This window comes from Thalassophryne amazonica, chromosome 1, assembly GCF_902500255.1.
Source record: "Thalassophryne amazonica chromosome 1, fThaAma1.1, whole genome shotgun sequence".
Taxonomy (NCBI): domain Eukaryota; kingdom Metazoa; phylum Chordata; class Actinopteri; order Batrachoidiformes; family Batrachoididae; genus Thalassophryne; species Thalassophryne amazonica.
Genome location: NC_047103.1, coordinates 159,596,697 through 159,613,887, shown reverse-complemented (window position 1 = coordinate 159,613,887; position 17,191 = coordinate 159,596,697). Strand labels below are relative to the sequence as shown.

Below are 17,191 nucleotides of genomic sequence, written 5' to 3'. Positions count from 1 at the left end.
TCTGGATCTGATCCAGATTTTGTCGCCATTTAAATTTAACATTGAAAACCCCATTTAAAGTATATATTACATTATATCTTAATCAAACATGCCCCAATTACTCTCATATTTGAAAGTGAGGTGCAGGCTGACACTCACTATCACCTGACAAGGTTTGATCTGGATCTGATCTGGATTGTGGATTCTGTGGATGTTTGATTTGATTATTGAAAAGGCCATTTGGTGTACATTTTGCATTATATCTCAAAAGTGCCTCAATCACTCTCATTTTTTCTGTTATGGATTTACCTACACCATTAAAATTTTATGCCTCTTTGTTTATCTTCCAGTTATCAGTCGGAAACCAAGCGCCAGAAAGCAATGACAAATGGTACATAGAGATAACCAATGTTCTGTCCAAATTATCTGAAAAAGCATTCAGAAACTGAAAAAGTAGAAAAAAAACTGACAACACCACAAATAAACTTCGATTCAAGTGCATGAACTAAATACATTCTCCTGACATTTGATCACATCTAATTTAGCTTATGAAAAACCACTTCTAACAGGACTTTTATCTTGAAAATTTTTTCTAAGGTAAAAATTGAATTGGAAACTAGTGTTGATGGAGGTTTGTGCTCTACAAGCGCTGTGCTGTAGTTTAATTTAGTCCTATTTTGATGAGAGTTATTGAAGCTATCTTTTAGCTGTGCCCACCACTGTTCAGGAACCAGAACCCCCTTTTCAAAAAAATTAGAGCAGCAATAACACTTATACTGACAGTGAAGCCTTTTGGTCCTGGCAGGCCCATGTGTCCAACTGGACCTCTGTTCCCTGTAGAACCAGCGGGACCTGGTTTCCCATCCTCTCCTGCTGAGCCCTGGAAAGACAAGGTGTAAACAACAAAAACTTTAATGAACAGTTTCAGAGAGATATTAAACAGAGGGGCGTATAAAAGGTTCTTGTGTACCATTGGTCCTTGCTTTCCTTCTGCTCCCTGAGCACCTATCAGTCCCGTCAGGCCCTGTGAGTTCAGAACGGTCAGAGTTAGAAAACAAAATCAAATACTGATGTCTTTCCATCAATCCTTCAAATGTCAATATTTTACAGCAGTGGTTCCTAGAGTGTAAAAACCGCTCCCTCCTGCAAGAAGGTATTGCGGGGGGAGTGTGGCAAGGCAAATTAATTGTTTGTTGCAAACAAACGGTTTGTTGCTGCAGGATTTTTATGTATGTTTCCGCATTACCCTTTTACGATACGTTAAACTACTGGGGCAGCAAAAATATTATTTTATATTTTATTAAAATATTATATGTCTAATATTTATATATTACATAACTAATATTTTTACAGTTATATAGTTTTGTGGGTATTTTTGGTAGTTTCTGAATAGCTTTTGGGCTGGAAACCATCAGCTGTATCTGGCAACACTATTGATGATCATGCTTGAGATAGAACATGGACAAATTAGTGAGAAATAAATGAATAATTATTCATATATATATATATATATATAATTATATACATATGATAAATGTCACTTTTAATAATTATACTGTAAAGGTGATTCATCACTTTATTTTGTTTTGTTCAGTAAGAAGTTGTAGTAAACAACATTGTTTAGAATAAATGTGGAGTCTGGAAACACAAGACCTGTACGTGTACGTTGGGAGCTCAAAAATACATTTGGGAACCACCGTTTTACAGTGTGTTCAATGATATATATTACTTGGACCTACAGAGATAAAGAAAAAATATATTTGTCATTGCATTGCAGGCAGAGTTAATGTAATCCAACGACCATCACCTCCACAGAGGTTATGTTTTCACCCATGTTGGTTTTGAACACCTCAAGATTGCACTGGAAGAGTTAGAGGACTTGGCCGAGGACAGGGAAGTGTGGGATGAACTGCTTCATCTGCTGTCACAGCGACTGGGACCCAAATAAGCAGCAGCAGTAGCAGCAAAAAAAAGACAGTATATGAAAAAACAATTAAGACTGTATTTTTTTAATGCAGTGATGTTTGCAGAGGTTTGTGAGGAAAGATGGGTGGAGCTCAGAAGAGAAAGTATGATATTTTAGTTTGAAGGGGTGGAGTTTGGTAAGACTACAAGTTGAAACATTTTGAGTTTTGGTAGAAGTATTTACCTTGAATACTATTCTATTTGGGACACATTATGAGGACAGTTGTTCCCAAAGTGAGGCAAGTAAATATCTGTTTAAAACAAAAAGTCAGTTCAAATATAGTTTAAAAGATTTGTCAAGATTTAAAAAAGTAACAATTAATTTTAGGCATAGAAAAAGGAAAGTGTGTTTGAGATTGAACCAGGCATGCGCTCATGCATTATCTCTTATTTTGAAAACAGAATCCAGTTTTGCAATGTCTGAAACAATTCTTGTTTTGAAATGTTTCAAAACATGTTGATGTTACTGCACAGCCTAGTGTCAGAACAGTGTACTGCAGTATTTATGAGGAGAGGGGTTTGAATGTGTTTATAGCAAACTGAGCTTTGGTGTTGAAATTTTTACTCCATCGTTCTCCATCAGTGTTGCAAGTCTTAAATCTTAAACATCAATGCAACGTTTAAATTTTCAGTGGTTAAAAGTGTGTAAAAAGGTGTTAAAAGTGCTGCAGGATAAAATATGTGCTTTATATTGGTATTTCATAGGTTCATATTATAATAATAAGTCTATTTAACCAGATAAAAAAGCCCATTGAGATCGAACCTCTTTAACAAGGATGACCTGGCCAGAAAGGCAAGTAGCACGTCATAATCGACAGGTTAACCTCCTCATGAGAACATTACACAAATAAAATACAGCAATATACAGAAAAAAGACAGTCAACTTGATAATTTTTAACAATGTATAGGATAAAACAAATTAGAATTTAGAAACACAGGCACCCATGCAAAAGAATTCCGTTCACAGTCTCAAAGTAGAGCAGAAGGCATTCAAAAAGTTAACCAGAGAGTTTCAATTCAGTTTGGAGGATATTCCAATCAGAGGGAGCAGAAAAACTAAAAGCTTTCTTTCCTACCTCAGTGTGAACACGAGGTACACGGAAGCACAACATGTCATTCGAGTGTAAAGCATAACAGCTTTCAGATCTCTGAAGTAATCCAGATAAATAGATCAGAACCAACCCAATAACAGCCTTGTAAACCAGAGTCATCCAATGTGTACATCCCCTTACAGTCAAAGAAGGCATGCCAGCATTGACATACAACTCACAGTGGTAGGTGAGACAGCTACAACCAGTGATAAATCTCAAGGCACAATGATACTGACTACAACATCCAAATCAAAAGTTTCAAAGGTCACACAAGATACCAACAGAGGAAAGATACTGTACTAATGAATGCTACTGATTCAGTCAACAACTTTCAACCTGAACCGTGCCGTTGTGCCAGACTTACCCGAGCTCCTGTTAAACCTGGCTCCCCATTGCGTCCTAGATCTCCAGATAAACCTTTAGCACCAGAGGTCCCTGGGGGTCCTCTCTCACCCTGAGCACCCTGTTGAGACAGAAGTCAAAGGTTTAAAGTCACAAACTAAATTCTGCCATTATTTGTATTTTGATGAGCAGCAAACTCACCTTTTGGCCCAGCAAACCATCTGTCCCGGGGAACCCTCTGTTTCCAGGAGCACCCTACAATGACATAAAAAAAAACAGAACTGTTATAAATGAGCAAAAAGTTGGTGAAAATAAATATCTAACCATGAAACCTTTTATAAATTATTTCTTTATAAAATTTTGGAACACATACAGTTAAATAATATTAGTAATTACTTGCTTTAAGTAACTGATGACCAAAAGTTGATCTATAAAAGCATCAGTTCCCATTTCATGGTTAAACAGGTCCCATTGTGCAAAATCTATTTGTTATAACTTGCATGCTGTTGCACTTTTATGTTGAAAAACAACAAATTCCCACTCGCTTATCTTCAACTGCTTACTCCAAAAAGAGCCACAGGGGGACTGGAGTCTATCCCAGCAGTCATAGGGCATGAGGTGGGGTACACTCTGGACAGGACACCATAATAGACAAAGGAACACATTCACACAGGCACACACACCTACGGACAATTTAAAGATTCCAATCCAACTAACACTGCATGTTTTTGGATTCTTATTTAATTTATTTCATTTATATAGCGTCAAATCACAACAAAGTTGTCTCAAGGTGCTTCACACAAGTAAGGTCTAACCTTTACCAACCACCTAGAGCAAGCACACAGGCGACAGTGGTAAGAAAAACTCCCACTGATGATTTGAGAAAGAAACCTCAAGCAGACCAGACTCAAAGGGGTGACCCTCTGCTTGGGCCATGCTGCAAACACAATTTACAAAACAAATATACAGGAAACCCCATGCATGTGTTGGATGTGGGAGGAAGCCAGAGCACCCGGAGGGAACCCACGCAGACACAGGGAGAACATGCAAACTTTACAAAGAAAGGCCACAGGTGGGAATCAATCCCATGACCGTCTTGCAGTGAGGCAACAGTGCTAACCATACATCCACCGTGCTGCCCTTTCCACCAATTCTGTCTACGCAAATATGCTCAGTGAAATTATAAATGCAACACATTCACTTTCACGCCCATCATGAGTTGAAGTAAATTATCTGAGTTTTGTCGCACATTAAGGTTTATTTACACAAATTTTGTTCACAATACATAATATTATTTGAGAAATGTTCGTTTGTCTGTTTGCTTGTTCTCCTACTCCTCCCATGTCCACTGGCTGATTTGCACCAAACTTGATACAGAGATGACACTCAACCCCAGACCTGACCTTAATGGGCTTAATTTGGCAATGGTCAAGGTCAATGGGGTCAAAGGTAAAAAACAAAAACAAAAAAAAACTTTTTTTTTTCCCTCCACTCCAATTTCAATCAAACTTGCCACACTTATGTAGTTGGGTTCTTAAATTATCCTTGGTGACATCAAATTTACCAAAGGTCAGTCATTAGGGTCAAGGTCTTGAATGCCTGTTTGTTTGTTGGCATAGTCCTTCATGATTGTTTTACTGACTTCTATCAAACAAGTTGTGTCAGTGCAGGTTGGCGCCCAAAAACTGCTGTTGGAAATTCCAGTGTGAAGGCCAGCATGAAGAAATTTTTCTGTGGGGTGCCCAAATTTATGCACCTGCCTAATTTTGTTTAAAGAATTATTGCACACTTTCTGTAAATCCTATGAATTCATTTCACGTCTCAAATATCACTGTGTTTGTCTGTTATATGATATATTTAATTGAAATTGCTGATCCAAACAACCATTGATTTATAAAGGAAAATAATGGAAATCATCAGGGGTGCCCAAACGTTTACATATAACTGTATGCTTGCACATGGATTGTGGCGGGGTTGATGATTATCCTGTGAGTTTGCCGTTTCGCAATTTATTTCTATCGAGAAACATGACAGGGGGTTTTAGTTTGTTAAAAACCCTTTTAGCGAGCACCTTCACCTTTGCAAAGGTGTGGCATAAATGATGTTGAAACATGATAACTGCACAGATGCACCTTGGACTGGTCACAATAAAAAGCCATTTGAAAATGTGCTGTTGATCTTGGATGTAGTTGTCCTGGGCTGAGCTGTCAGACTGATTGGAAACAACATTTGAGATGATTTATGGTAGTAAAATGAACATTCAGTTCACAAGCAACAGCTCTGGTGGGCATTCCTGCAGTCAGGCCGCTTTCACTCCCCCTCAAACCTGTGACATCTGCGGCCTTGTGTTGTGTAATAAAACTGCACTCTTCCAAGGCATGTGAGCAATAATGCTGCTGTTTAATCTCCACACCAGCCAAGCGGACAGATTATTTTGGCTAAGGTGAAATGCACATTAACACAGATTTTAACAAATTTGTTAAGAAAATTTGTAAGAAATAAGTTTTTTATGTGCAGACCACAAATCTTAGCTCTTTTACTACAACACATGAAAAATGAGAATGAAAACAAAAGTGTTCAATCAATCAATCAATTTTTTTATATAGCGCCAAATCACAACAAACAGTTGCCCCAAGGCGCTTTATATTGTAAGGCAAGGCCATACAATAATTATGTAAAACCCCAACGGTCAAAACGACCCCCTGTGAGCAAGCACTTGGCTACAGTGGGAAGGAAAAACTCCCTTTTAACAGGAAGAAACCTCCAGCAGAACCAGGCTCAGGGAGGGGCAGTCTTCTGCTGGGACTGGTTGGGGCTGAGGGAGAGAACCAGGAAAAAGACATGCTGTGGAGGGGAGCAGAGATCGATCACTAATGATTAAATGCAGAGTGGTGCATACAGAGCAAAAAGAGAAAGAAACAGTGCATCATGGGAACCCCCCAGCAGTCTACGTCTATAGCAGCATAACTAAGGGATGGTTCAGGGTCACCTGATCCAGCCCTAACTATAAGCTTTAGCAAAAAGGAAAGTTTTAAGCCTAATCTTAAAAGTAGAGAGGGTGTCTGTCTCCCTGATCTGAATTGGGAGCTGGTTCCACAGGAGAGGAGCCTGAAAGCTGAAGGCTCTGCCTCCCATTCTACTCTTACAAACCCTAGGAACTACAAGTAACCCTGCAGTCTGAGAGCGAAGCGCTCTATTGGGGTGATATGGTACTACGAGGTCCCTAAGATAAGATGGGACCTGATTATTCAAAACCTTATAAGTAAGAAGAAGAATTTTAAATTCTATTCTAGAATTAACAGGAAGCCAATGAAGAGAGGCCAATATGGGTGAGATATGCTCTCTCCTTCTAGTCCCCGTCAGTACTCTAGCTGCAGCATTTTGAATTAACTGAAGGCTTTTTAGGGAACTTTTAGGACAACCTGATAATAATGAATTACAATAGTCCAGCCTAGAGGAAATAAATGCATGAATTAGTTTTTCAGCATCACTCTGAGACAAGACCTTTCTGATTTTAGAGATATTGCGTAAATGCAAAAAAGCAGTCCTACATATTTGTTTAATATGCGCTTTGAATGACATATCCTGATCAAAAATGACTCCAAGATTTCTCACAGTATTACTAGAGGTCAGGGTAATGCCATCCAGAGTAAGGATCTGGTTAGACACCATGTTTCTAAGATTTGTGGGGCCAAGTACAATAACTTCAGTTTTATCTGAGTTTAAAAGCAGGAAATTAGAGGTCATCCATGTCTTTATGTCTGTAAGACAATCCTGCAGTTTAGCTAATTGGTGTGTGTCCTCTGGCTTCATGGATAGATAAAGCTGGGTATCATCTGCATAACAATGAAAATTTAAGCAATACCGTCTAATAATACTGCCTAAGGGAAGCATGTATAAAGTGACTAATAATTGGTCCTAGCACAGAACCTTGTGGAACTCCATAATTAACTTTAGTCTGTGAAGAAGATTCCCCATTTACATGAACAATTGTAATCTATTAGACAAATATGATTCAAACCACCGCAGCGCAGTGCCTTTAATACCTATGACATGCTCTAATCTCTGTAATAAAATTTTATGGTCAACAGTATCAAAGCAGCACTGAGGTCTAACAGAACAAGCACAGAGATGAGTCCACTGTCCGAGGCCATAAGAAGATCATTTGCTAACCTTCACTTAATGCTGTTTCTGTACATGATGAATTCTAAAACCTGACTGAAACTCTTCAAATAGTACCATTCCTCTGGCAGATGATCAGTTAGCTGTTTTACAACTACCCTTTCAAGAATTTTTTGAGAGAAAAGGAAGGTTGGAGATTGGCCTATAATTAGCTAAGATAGCTGGGTCAAGTGATGGCTTTTTAAGTAATGGTTTAATTACTGCCACCTTAAAAGCCTGTGGTACATAGCCAACTAACAAAGATAGATTGATCATATTTAAGATCGAAGCATTAACTACTGTTAGGGCTTCCTTGAGAGCCTGGTAGGAATGGGGTCTACTAAACATGTTGATGGTTGGATGAAGTAACTAATGAAAATAACTCAGACCGAACAATCGGAGAGAAAGAGTCTAACCAAATACCGGCATCACTGAAAGCAGCCAAAGATACCGATAGTCTTTGGGATGGTTATGAGTAATTTTTTCTCTAATAGTTAAAATTTTGTAGCAAAGAAAGTCATGAAGTCATACTAGTTAAAGTTAATGGAATACTCAGCTCACATAGCAGCTCTGAACTCTTTGTCAGCATGGCTACAGTGCTGAAAAGAAACCTGGGTTGTTCTTATTTTTCTTCAATTAGTGATGAGTAGAAAGATGTCCTAGCTTTACGGAGGGCTTTTTTATAGAGCAACAGACTCTTTTTCCAGGGCTAAGTGAAGATCTTCTAAATTAGTGAGACGCCATTTCCTCTCCAACTTACGGGTTATCTGCTTTAAGCTACGAGTTTGTGAGTTATACCACGGAGTCATACACTTCTGATTTAAAGCTCTCTTTTTCAGAGGAGCTACAGCATCCAAAGGTGTCTTCAATGAGGATGTTAAAATACTGACGAGATACTCTATCTCCCTTACAGCGTTTAGGTAGCTACTCTGCACTGTGTTGGTATATGGCATTAGAGAACATAAAGAAGGAATCATATCCTTAACTAGTTACAGCGCTTTCTGAAAGACTTCTAGTGTAATGAAATTATTCCCCACTGCTGGGTAGTCCATCAGTAGTAAATGTAAATGTTATTAAGAAATGATCAGGACAGAAGGAGTTTTCAGGGAATACTGTTAAGTCTTCTATTTCCATACCATAAGTCAGAACAAGATCTAAGCTATGATTAAAGTGGTGGGTGGACTCATTTACTTTTGAGCAAAGCCAATAGAGTCTAATAATAGATTAAATGCAGTGTTGAGGCTGTCATTCTCAGCATCTGTGTGGATGTTAAAATCGCCCACCTATAATTATCTTATCTGAGCTAAGCACTAAGTCAGACAAAAGGTCTGAAATTCACAGAGAAACTCACAGTAACGACCAGGTGGACGATAGATAATAACAAATAAAACTGGTTTTTGGGACTTCCAATTTGGATGGACAAGACTAAGAGTCAAGCTTTCAAATGAATTAAAGCTCTGTCTGGGTTTTTGATTAATTAATAAGCTGGAATGGAAGATTGCTGCTAATCCTCCGCCTCGCCCGTGCTACGAGCATTCTGACAGTTAGTGTGACTCGGGGGTGTTGACTCATTTAAACTAACATATTCATCCTGCTGTAACCAGGTTTCTGTTAGGCAGAATAATCAATATGTTGATCAATTATTATATCATTTACCAACAGGGACTTAGAAGAGAGAGACCTAATGTTAATAGACCACATTTAACTGTTTTAGTCTGTGGTGCAGTTGAAGGTGCTATATTATTTTTTCTTTTTGAATTTTTATGCTTAAATAGATTTTTGCTGGTTATTGGTAGTCTGGAGCAGGCACCGTCTCTACGGGGATGGGGTTAATGAGGGGATGGCAGGGGGAGAGAAGCTGCAGAGAGGTGTGTAAGACTACAACTCTGCTTCCTGGTCCCAACCCTGGATAGTCACGGTTTGGAGGATTTAAGAAATTTGGCCAGATTTCTAGAAATGAGAGCTGCTCCATCCAAGTGGGATGGATGCCGTCTGTCCTAACAAGACCAGGTTTTCCCCAGAAGCTTTGCCAATTATCTATGAAGCCCACCCATTTTTTGGACACCACTCAGACAGCCAGCAATTCAAGGAGAACATGCGGTACTAAACATGTCACTCCCGGTCCGATTGGGGAGGGGCCCAGAGAAAACTACATTCCATTTATATTTTTGTTCATTACATAAACTTTCCTTCCAAAGTTATATTTTAGGCCTAAATGGGTGTGTTTTAGATTTCTGTAACATACTGTATGTGGGCATGGTCAAGTGGACTCACTGTTTCTCCTGGAGATCCTGGAGGACCAGCTGACCCCATGTCACCTCGAGGTCCACGCTTCCCCTCATCTCCCATGGGACCTAATGGACCGTGATCACCAGTGTCACCCTGTGACGCAGCAGTCGATGACAAAATTAAACAATAATCAAATTCCATAATTTAGCAGAATTTAAAATATTCTTTATAGCTTGGTTAGAGGAAGACTAAAATGTCTCATCTTACTCGTTCTCCCTTAAGTCCAGGATCTCCTTTGAATCCCGGTGCTCCAACATCACCCTGTTAAAATAAATAAATAATAATAAATAAATAAAAAAGCATGAGATAACTTCATGAGCAACTACCAGTAAGAATTTATCAGTCACAAAGATTATTCAGATTTTGCAAAATATTTCAAGGAAAATCAGACAAACTAAGAGTTTGTACCACTTGACCCTTTGGACCCTCGACACCAGTAGTTCCCTGTGGGCCAGGGGTGCCTGGAGGGCCAGGTGCGCCTGCTGGACCCATGATGCCTTGCAGACCCTGGAAGGGAATGGAGTCATCTTTGAGTCAAAATTGCTTTTCACGTTGAAAAAAGCGAAAGTCATCATTTTTAATGCAGCTGTTTTATGAGCACGATGCTGCATTCGACTTTAAGAAGGAACTTGAAATTCCCAGTTCCTATTGAAAAAGTCAAAGAAAATGCACCTTCAAGTTGACCACACATTCTGAAGCCTAAGTCTGATGTGAAACCAGTTTCACCATAACTGCTAGCAACATCAGTAACACTAAAGAAGCCCCCTTTTCTTACAAATAAATGTTTTTTTCCCCCCTCTTTTCTTATAGAACACATACAGACATTAAGCCAGTTCAGCATCTCAGTATGCGCGGTGCATGCTGGGCCGGGTCAAAGTTCATGACTACCCAAAACATACAATAATGGCCAACAGCAATGTAAATATTGAAGATTCTGAGTACTGCAAATTTAACATTTTGAAAGAATTTTAATTTCAATTCAATTTATTTTCATTTATATAGCGCCAAATCACAACAGAGTTGCATCAAAGCACTTCACACAGGTAAGGTCTAACCTTACCAACCCCCAGAGCAACAGTGGTAAGGAAATACTCCCTCTGAGGAAGAAACAGGTTGGAAGTTTGTTCATAGAGTGTTCCACACTAGGTAACTACACTTACTGTTTGCCCGCGAGCTCCTGGAGCTCCATCAGATCCCGCGGCCCCCTATAAGGAAAACAAAATGTTAACCTAAAAGAAATGTAAATCTCATGATGTAATAAATTTGTCAGAAATAACAAAATAACGATGAAGCAATAATTCTTATCTTTAGAAAATCCTTGTTTATTAAACACCTGGTTTCCTTGTGGTCCAGGTGGCCCGACATGGCCAGCATCCCCTCTGGGCCCCTGCTGTCCGGGTGTCCCTCTAACTCCAGTGGGCCCTTGTTCACCCTGTATCAGAGAACACATTCTGGGTCACAATTATCCCTGTATCAAATTTGATTTCTTTATCCATGCTTTAAGCAAAGGTAGCAAAATGGGGGCCTGAGGGCCACATAAGACCCATTATCCAAACAGTAAATGCCTGTAAGTTGCCTTATTATTTATTAGAAAGGTGACATTATGGGTTTACAATGCAAATGCAGTTTTTGCCTTTCAAAGTAAAACAGAAGTTTGGTGCTGCAGCTATTGTTTTGCAAGTATGAGGCTACACACATAAATGTAGGGTTAGCTAAGATTACCCTAATAATAAAAATCAACTGGATAACAACCAGACGATAAACACATTATTTGTTCACAAATTAATTTTATGGATTTATTTCCAAACCAGCTACATGCTAAGCTAGCATGCAAAGCCACAACTCCAAGTAATAAATTAAAAATTATGTGAAGGGAGCGTATTCATACAATCCAGCATTCTTGTAAAACTGACTGTAACCTATACTGCTTTTTGTTAAACAGTTTACACTTTTGCAGGGTAGAATTTTAAATGGTGTGTCATGTCTTAACAACACATACTACCTGCCATGTTATCTTAAATTTACTGTCATTAAAAGTTCCTTGCATCACTTCAAGGTCTGTATTCATTACAACTGTATTAAAATCACTCAAATAAATACTTTATTTTTCAAAATCTGGCTTGTAATAAGGCAGAGATGAAGCGCTGTAAGGAATAATGTTGCTCCAAAATGTTAAAATCTGTAAAATATATGACACAAGACAAACTAATCTCACCTTCAGTCCTGGGTTTCCAGGAAAACCTGGAGCGCCGAAAATTCCCATAGGACCCTGGAGCAAAAATGAGAATTAAATAAAAATCACTGCAGAATTTTAATTGAAGGTTGGAGTTTCATTACAGAGGAAGATTTGATTTAAAAAAAGATTGAAAATTAGACTAACAAGATTTGGTTACAAGTGCAACCACATTAGAAACTGTAGCTTTGATTTTAGTAATCCACTTCATTTTAAAATGTTTCAAATTAGAGAACCTAGATGAAATGAAGAAAATGATTTATGTTTAGCAACACACAGACGGGAGGGATATATATCAATCTTCACTTGTGTCGACCACTGTCTCACGTTCTTAGGTTTGGTAAAAATAATCACATGTGTGTGAGTGTTTATAATAAAAATAATAATAATAATTTTTATTATTATTATTTGAATAATCTTTGTTGGCAGGGGCGGTAGCCAAGTGGTTAGTGCGCTTGCTTTCAGTGCGGAAGGTTCCGGTTCAAACCCCACCCCTACCACATTTCTCCATGTAATGTGAAGTTGCATCATGAAGCACATCTGGTGTAAAACGTGCCAAATCAGCGTGCAGATCCACGTTGGATCTGCTGTGGCACCCCTGAGTGAAAACAAGGCAGCTGCCGAAGGGACTTAGTTTTTATTGGAGTAACCTTCATTAATTATGATGATGATTTTTATAAAACCATTATTATTACTATAACTGGAGATTGTGTTAATGGACACTTTTGAATAACTGTATATGTGGTCTTGCACTTTAAGTGAGAATGAATGTTGCATGTTTTTACATTTTTATGGTTCAAGTTTTAAATATTTTTAAATATTATCTATCAGATGATGCAAGTTCAATATCGAGGGAAGGGTGTAAACACAAGTCAAAGCTGACTTTAACTCTACAGTTTACCTCCTAAATTCAACATTTTAGAACATTTTAAAGCAGATGCAAAACTTACCTGAGGACCAGGTTTACCAACATGGCCATCGACACCACGTTTTCCCTGGGGGGCAGATATGTGACTCACTTCAGCAATATTATCTTACTTTTTTTCAGGTAAACAAAGAGGACTTTTTTCTTCTTCTTACCATAGGTCCACTTGGGCCTGCTCTGCCTCTGTCTCCCAGCATACCTGGTGGCCCCTGAAACAGAAAGTTGGCTCTATATAAGATGTTCTATGGGGGCATGTTCACAATCCTGGTTGATGAACCTACTGTAATTTAAACATGTTCTGAGCATGGTAACCAAAAATAAACTCAAGAAAAGTATAAATCTGAAGAACAGTCAAACCTGCGTGACACAGGAGTGATTCGGATTGTTTTACTCATGTGATGCTCCCTGTCTTATTGTTTGGAATGTGAGCTTGGTTGTATATATATACTTTGTGGTCTTGGAACAGACTTGTGATACCCCACAAGGTACATTACTGAACACACTACGGAGTGTTAGAGCTCTTTTTATGGACTATTAAATCCTTGTAGTGAGAGCTATGTGTTTTGTAGAAGGTCAAACACCTTCAGAATTACATCGCTGCATTGTTGGGAAGATGTGAAACAATTTTGTGGACTTTGGGAGGGACTGTAGCTGAGGTGGAAATGTATCTGGCCCCTTAAAGTGACTGATTGTTGGTTTGATTATCTGCTATTTCTGACTTTATGTGGGGTATCCTAGATGAAGACAGTGATCTCAGTATGGCTTCTGTTGTACAACTGAGCAATCACATCATTGTTTAGTGCGTATTCAAATGTTCGTGATGGTAAGGCATTTTCAGAATTGTACTGGCCATTCTTCAGAACATGACCTCTAGCACTCCACTGGAAGAACTTCCAGCTGAGTATGAGCCAACTGAGATGATTGTTACTGCCTGCATATTACCCTTGTATTCCACTATCTGTGAGCAACTTATTGCTCCAAGTGATTGAGATCATCGTGCTTGTGGTCTTGTTCATAAGGTATTGGTTTGGGCCATTGTCTGAGAGACACGATTAACTGATTTGTTGATTTTTTTTTTTTTTTTTTGGGTGGGGGGGGGGGGGGGGGGTTGCACTCTTGCTTGTGTTTGATTCTCTATAAAAGCCCAGTTCCTTTATGTTTGGAGTTTGCTTATTATTTATTTATTTATTTATTTGGAACCCCAGCAGTGTATGACATAGTATGTTTATATTGAACTCATTCAGTACCTTTAACCACTCTAAGGTGGTTAAAGGTAAAATATTCATGTTGCATTGCCATTGGTTTCCATCCGCTATTTGAGAAACACACTCTGCCTTCACACACTTGACATTTCCCTTGGCCAAGGCAGTGTCCATAACCCTGGAGTTGGTCCCCAAGCATTAGACCATAGCTGCCCACATCTCCTCATGGATAGACTGTGTCTACTGGTGTTCTGGATGGGCTAAATATACCCAAGTCTGATTAATACTCCAACTTTTACTCATGTACAAGAATTCTGGATAGAATGGGCAGTTATGGAGTGAGAAATTATGACATTCTGAATCATTACCAAGATGCTCAAAGAAAAACTGCTTTTTCAAACTTTTTTGGGCCTGTCAAACTCGGTAGAAACCTACAGTATACCTTAGTTATACTGGTGGAATTATACATCCAATATGTGCCCTGGTAGTGCCTTCAGATCATCATGAACTCATGAATGTGATAGAGGAGAAGAAAATCTTATCCCAGCCTCAGGTAATCAGTGGAACATGCTTGAATCAATCATTAGGTGCACTGATTTCCAACAAGGTATCATGGTTCCACAGATACTAACAGAACCTGTTGATCAAATGCTTTTTTTTCCCTTTTTTTTGGTGAAGAAACAGTATGCGCCCCCTACCGGTGGACCAGGAGCACCCACTGAACCAGGTTGCCAGATGCACCCTGCAAAACACAAACAACACACATTTTAGATAATACTGTTCCATTTATTACCTCCGCCAAGGAGGTTATGTTTTTCGGTCGGGTTTGTTTGTCTGTCTGTCAGCAGGATAACTCAAAAAGTTTTGAACGGATTTTGATGAAATTTTGTGGAGTGGTTGAAAATGACAAGAGGAACAAGTGATTAAATTTTAGTGGTGATCCGGATCATGATCCGGATCCCAATGCTAACGCGTTAGCATGTCTATGGCATTTTCAATGTTAAAAGTTAGCATTAAGCAGTTGCAGCTGTCATCACGTTCGGGTGCATTTGTTTTCAAATTGTAATATTTTTGTAATTGTAATATTTTTTAAATTTCCTTTACCCTCCGCCAAGGACGTTGGAATGACAAGAGGAACAAGTGATTAAATTTAGTGGTGATCCGGATCACGATGCTAATGCGTTAGCATGTCTATGGCATTTTCAATGTTAAAAGTTAGCATTAAGCAGTTGCAGCTGTCATCACGTTCAGGTGCATTGTTTTCAAATTGTAATATTTCTTAAATTTATTTTTGTTATATATTAATAATCTAATGATTATTATATACAATTTTAGAGAAACAGACAAAGAAATAGATCACTGTGCCAAGGAGGGAATCTCTTTAGTCAGTGACCCTATGGCCTTGTTTAGAGAAGTGTTTCATAAATGTTAAAAAAAATTAATATATTTGCAGTTTAGTTGAATAACAAATTGAATTTTGTCTCTTATTTGTTTTTGTCTATAAGCACATGTAATATCAATATCAGTGCTCAGATGACAGTAGCTTCTATTATCTATCTTTATTCACATAAGTGTGCTGCTGGAACCTCAATTCCTGAGGAAGTCTTACCAAAGGATTAACAAAGTTCTATCTAATCTAATTAATTTGTTTCAAATTGACCACATTTAATTAAGCATGTCATCACCAGTGAAATCAAATTATCCCCCCATTAGAACCTACTTTTATGATCATGTTACATATTTATACCTTAGATCCAACTGCTCCAGACTCCCCTCTTGAGCCAATTGGACCGGTGTGTCCCTGTTGGAAAGATTCATATTCATGTAAAAGCCATTTCTGATCTGGTGGGAGATCAACTGAAGGTTTACTTTCGACCTCATGAGGTGTTAGTCATGCTTATATGACCGACCTTGTGACCTTTAAGTCCTGGGTGACCTGGAAGGCCTGGGAATCCTCGTGCACCCTGCAGAAAGCAAAGTAAAGCTACTTTGAATTTCATTTTCTTTATTCAGCTTCCTCCCATTTAGAGCAGGGGTGGCCAAGTTCGAAAGGTCTTTCATTGGATTCAGGTGTGTTGGAGCAGGGAAACAACTAAGAGTGTCAGGAATGTGGCTCTCGAGGACCGAACTTGGCCACCCCTGATTTAGTCTGTTTTGTAGAAAATGGGCCAAATGGACAAGATATATTCAGGACATTTCCCTTCATCTTAAACACCAGACGGCAGTAAGCAGCCAATCTGCTCTGTGTGTGCCTTATCCTACCAAAGCTCAGGGTAGGAGGTCCCGGTTAGCATGTGGATGGGTGACCTCTCAGCAAGGCCAGGGCCCAGGGCCCAGTTTTTTTTGGGGGGGGAAACTGCAGTTGTATGGGGAACAGCCTAATGGGGATCTGCTGTGGTGACCCTTCAAAAAACCAGGGCAGCTGAAAGACTAACAATTATACCCCAGCCTGTTGATGTACCTTATGACAACCACTAGATGTCACAATATATTGTTTTACTAGATGTTTACAATTTTTTTTTCTTCATGGCATGCCAACATCTTTTGTCTTTTTTTCTTTTCTTTTTTTGTCTTTGCGTGCCCATTTTAACTGAAACCCTATTTACTTCAGATTCCATTTGCTGTGAATTTCTGTACTTGTAACTGTGAAAAATAAACACACATTGTTTCACCATTTTATTTTCAGTGATTCATTGTAACAAGTTCATAAAGGTAAAATCAGTCAGTCAACAAATAAATGTCTTGTCTTCAAAATTTTAAAGAAAATAATTTTGAGGTAGATTGCTAAGTATAAAATATTTAATGATAAAATGTTCTGCAAATCTGAACATTGTACAGAATTCCTCCATTAATAAATTGTGATAAATTATTGAATAGCTTCATTAGGGCCATTTTCAAGTACTTTTTACACCACTGTGTAGTTTAACATATAAAAAAGGGAGAAACTGCTTAGACAAATCTCAATATTGGGTGATTTGTGATCAAATAAATAACATTGTTTGAA

At 38.6% G+C, this 17,191-nt stretch overlaps 1 protein-coding gene across 1 annotated transcript in view; it reads right to left on the bottom strand.

Annotated features, from left to right (window-relative positions):
• LOC117516683 (collagen alpha-2(V) chain-like) overlaps positions 1-16,138 on the bottom strand; it is a 35,557-nt gene extending 19,419 nt beyond the window's left edge. The window contains exons 1-15 of the mRNA XM_034177528.1: positions 16,098-16,138; positions 15,935-15,988; positions 14,886-14,929; positions 13,141-13,194; positions 13,011-13,055; positions 12,043-12,096; positions 11,161-11,259; positions 10,988-11,032; positions 10,236-10,334; positions 10,035-10,088; positions 9,813-9,920; positions 3,579-3,632; positions 3,400-3,498; positions 950-1,003; positions 761-859 (exon numbers count right to left, since the gene is read on the bottom strand). Coding sequence (XP_034033419.1) covers positions 761-859; positions 950-1,003; positions 3,400-3,498; positions 3,579-3,632; positions 9,813-9,920; positions 10,035-10,088; positions 10,236-10,334; positions 10,988-11,032; positions 11,161-11,259; positions 12,043-12,096; positions 13,011-13,055; positions 13,141-13,182 — 852 coding nt within the window. The 5' untranslated portion in view covers positions 13,183-13,194; positions 14,886-14,929; positions 15,935-15,988; positions 16,098-16,138. The remainder of the gene's footprint in view (positions 1-760; positions 860-949; positions 1,004-3,399; positions 3,499-3,578; positions 3,633-9,812; positions 9,921-10,034; positions 10,089-10,235; positions 10,335-10,987; positions 11,033-11,160; positions 11,260-12,042; positions 12,097-13,010; positions 13,056-13,140; positions 13,195-14,885; positions 14,930-15,934; positions 15,989-16,097) is intronic.
• Between the last annotated feature and the right edge of the window lie 1,053 nt (positions 16,139-17,191).